This window comes from Aphanomyces astaci, assembly GCF_000520075.1.
Source record: "Aphanomyces astaci strain APO3 unplaced genomic scaffold supercont1.93, whole genome shotgun sequence".
NCBI classification, from domain to species: domain Eukaryota; phylum Oomycota; class Saprolegniomycetes; order Saprolegniales; family Verrucalvaceae; genus Aphanomyces; species Aphanomyces astaci.
The window spans coordinates 60,682-64,324 of record NW_009798356.1 but is presented as its reverse complement, the minus strand read 5'-3'; the positions used below and the strand labels follow the sequence as shown (position 1 = coordinate 64,324).

General features: G+C 49.8%; 3 protein-coding genes across 3 annotated transcripts; 2 read left to right on the top strand and 1 right to left on the bottom strand.

Annotated features, from left to right (window-relative positions):
* Window positions 1-130: 130 nt before the first annotated feature.
* Window positions 131-428, top strand: H257_16846 (hypothetical protein; the record flags this gene model as incomplete). Its single annotated transcript, XM_009845427.1, has 2 exons — window positions 131-301; window positions 399-428. 2 exons carry the CDS (start codon window positions 131-133, stop codon window positions 426-428), a joined length of 201 nt encoding a protein of 66 aa, XP_009843729.1.
* Window positions 429-578: 150 nt separating this feature from the next.
* H257_16845 (hypothetical protein) lies at window positions 579-1,208 on the bottom strand (the record flags this gene model as incomplete). The annotated part of the gene is made up of 1 exon (XM_009845426.1): window positions 579-1,208. The coding sequence occupies one exon, from the start codon at window positions 1,206-1,208 to the stop codon at window positions 579-581; it is 630 nt and encodes a 209-aa protein (XP_009843728.1).
* A 1,410-nt stretch (window positions 1,209-2,618) lies between these two features.
* Window positions 2,619-3,333, top strand: H257_16844 (hypothetical protein; the record flags this gene model as incomplete). The annotated part of the gene is made up of 2 exons (XM_009845425.1): window positions 2,619-2,735; window positions 2,872-3,333. 2 exons carry the CDS (start codon window positions 2,619-2,621, stop codon window positions 3,331-3,333), a joined length of 579 nt encoding a protein of 192 aa, XP_009843727.1.
* Between the last annotated feature and the right edge of the window lie 310 nt (window positions 3,334-3,643).

The window sequence follows — 3,643 nt, the reverse complement described above, 5'->3', positions numbered from 1 at the left end:
CAACTTGCAGAAGGAGATATACAGCGGTCACAAACGTGTGCACTGTCTGAATTATCAAGCAGTTACTGTTCCGGACGGACTGTGTGCCCACTTCTTTGGACCCATCGAGGGCCGCCGACACGATACGACCATGCTTCGCGAGAGTAGGCTATTGGGCTACTTAGCAAACCATCCCGAGGTGTTTTCGAGGAAAGTCATCTATGGCGATCCAGCGTACGGGGTGTCCGAGCACATGCTGTCCGGGTTCAAAGGCAATGGTCTCAGTACCATGCAACGAGATTTCAACAAGTGGATGAGTCGGGTACGCCAGTCTGTCGAATGGAACTTTAAAGTGATGAAGACCCTGTGGTCTTTTATTACTTTTAAGACTCTGTCAAAGATTAGGTTGTCTCCAGTAGCTAGAGTTGTTTCGGTTGCAATGCTTCTGACCAATTGCCAGTGTTGCTACTTTGGTGGAAACCAAATTAGTAAGTTCTTCGACCTCGAGCCACCAACTCTAGAATCCTCCTTGGATACATTGGAAGTAGTAGTTGTCTAACAAATACAAATTACTCAATCAAATGACTTGATTCAAACATTTATTGAGATTGACCGAGTGTCGACAGTAATTTCATCATCATTTCATGTTGCACTCGCAACTGCTCGTGCTGAAATCGAAGTTGTTCTGCACGCAGCTCTCGCTCGCATCGACGATCCTCGAATTCCTTTTCACGAATAATTTCGCGCTCCTTCAGGTCGCTGTCGTACACACGCATACGGAACTCGAGGTCGGCTTTGCTGTCGTCGTGCATCATCTTCATCATCTTCGTCATGGCGCTCCCACCTCCCGACCGTGCCTCGCCATCGTCCTGTCCCGCCTTTTTACGCTTTCCCAGCGATTTCATGGCCTCGTCGCGGATTGTCGCGGCCATGGCATCCACCCGGTCTGCTTCCTGCTGCACTTCCTCCAGTCGCACCTTCTCTTCGTTTTTCCAGTCGTCAAACGCAGACAATAAGTCGTCCAGGAGCTGGAACTTCTCACCGTAACCCTCGTCGGTGCCAGACGCGCGCTTTCCTTCTTCGTCTTTGTGTCGGTGTCCTTCGAGGAGCAGAGTGAAGCGGTTTTGGGCTCTCTTGCCATCGAAGCCCGGGCGGTCGAATCCGTCTTGGCTTTGAACGGCTTCTGCTACAGCAGACCAGCGCACCATGACCTGTCCACGTTTGGCCATGAAGGGCAGGCGTCCATTGATCTCACGGAGAAGAAGGATGTCATCGTCCTCCGTGAAACGGCGCGCTCTTCGTCGGTGTGGACATGGTGGCAGGTGGCTCGTGCAAATGAATGGTGTAGTGGCGTGGCGTTTATCCCTACACAGAGACAATTCCCGTGCAAAAGCATAAAGTATGGTGAGTTTTACTATTTGATCCCAGAGGTAAGTTCTTGTTTTGTCAAACACGTGGAATTGAAGTGCCGGGGGAGTGGCCGGACGGTTTGCAAAATCTCTCTAATATGAGCAATAGAGAGTTGCGTGACCCGTTGTGCATACTAGTATATTGAAAAATCGCTGAGCCTTTCCCCCGTGTATGCACGCATGCACAGCATGATGTATACTGTTTGGTCGGCCAGCTTAACTATCGAAAAAAGTTCTGACGGGGTTTCGTCGATAATAAAAGGTACTTTTCTCCCGAATCACAGAGTCATCAAGTATGCTGGATAATATTAAGCCCTATTTTCAAATAGGGGTCAATATACTTTACACCAAGATAATTAATATATTTGGTCAAAAATTGAATAGTCAAAATATGCCTTTGAGGGACAATTCAAAGGTGTAAATTATCTGAACCAAACGCGAATGACTATCGTAGGTACAGTACTCACTGGCAGGTGTAACCTACACCTCTCCTCATTATACCGAACTTTTCTACGACGTTCCCGCAGATACTCTCGACTACAGTACATAATTCGATTGTATTTTACACATAATTCGATTGTATTTTACACGAATGCGTTGGGCGATCAATATTTTCCCGGAAACCGTGGGTGTTGGAGCACTTAGCACTTTGAATTTGACTCATATTTTACCAAAAACTGGGTTAACGGGATTTTCTCAATGCAACACTAACGGGGGGATCAAGTCGCGAAATCGACCTAATGGGTTCAAGTCGCTACGCGAAATCGATTTGCAACAGTGGCAAATTCGCATTGGAGACCACAATGACCATGAGTCGCCAGTGGTTAACTAAGCTTATCGCTAACCCCCGGCAATGCCTGGAGAATGAAAATTACACTTCGAAGCATGTAACTTCCAGGGTTCCGAGCTTACTGGCTCTTGGTGGGACACGTCGTTGTGTAAATCCTATTCAATACTAGTACACATCTGGATTGTACTTGCTTGTTATTGAAGTAGTTGGTTCGAGTAACTATAGCGGTGTTTTATGCGTGAAGCGTCATTCATAATCCTGCTAGCATACTAGCAAAGCGGCGTGTCAATTCCTTAACTCAAGTGTACCCATTTATGGTCACTTGCGTAAAACCTTCAAGTTCAAAGATTATTTGTGGCTTGAAGCCACTCTTGATGGCTGCAAATTAGCCGGGGCGAAAATCTGACCTGAACCCCTCCTCAAATCACGAAAACGAGGACATGTGGGACATCATCCACCTAGAAGAGAAGTGGTTCAACGCCGACAAGGTCCGGCACAAAGTGAACTTAGACCGGAGAACAAATGATCCGCTCCGCGTGCAAGCTCATTATACCAAGGTTATGTTTCTTGAGGGACATTTCACGACCACGCTTCGATGAAAGTCTGGATTCCCGTTTTTACCTTGTCGTGCACATTGGGGCGCGGCGCCCCGACTGGCCAACACCTTGACAAACCCGGCTGCAACGGACCCAGGCCACAGGCAGCTCGCCGCGGCCAACCAGAAAAGTTATGTCGGCGGAGAGCCTTCGTGTAGCTACTTACATGCAGGAGCATCCCGACGACGCAGCGGAAATACGGGATGAGCTCAAGTTTTGGAACGAAGTCATGGACGACCAAGTCCCCATGACCAAGGAACGGGCCGAGGCAACGTTGCCATTTCTAACGGCTCTCGAATGCTGTCCGCTGTTTACCAACACGAGCCCAATCATGTTATGTCCTCCGGGGCTGGATCCCCTCGATGTACGCTCATTTCTTACGGCCGAATCATCCTCCCATCTTCACGCGGACCAGGCCTCGGACGAACACAGGCCTGGCCAACCAGCCAACCTGGGTCGACCGGACCTGAATCCTTCCTTCTCATTGATTGGCCCAACCGTGTCCACCTTTCAATTCACTCGTGTTCCCCATCCGTCACTGGCTGCTGTCGCCCACTGACACTGCTTGGACACCTCCGATAAAACCGTCGCCGACTCCAACGGACGATGATGCAAACAAAAGCATACCGATGTGTCCGACCACAGCACCCAAGCCAAACCCACTGGTAGCACGGCACAACCGGTTCACGAACCGGAATACCGCCGACATGACGGCGCATACTGCCATCCAGCCCAAACCCCACCTGTTCCCAATCCGTCACTGGCTGCCGTCACCCAACGACACGGCATGGACATCCCGGCCGAACATGACACCGCCGAAACCGTCGCCGACACCGACGGATGTCCACACGGACTACAGCAAACCAATG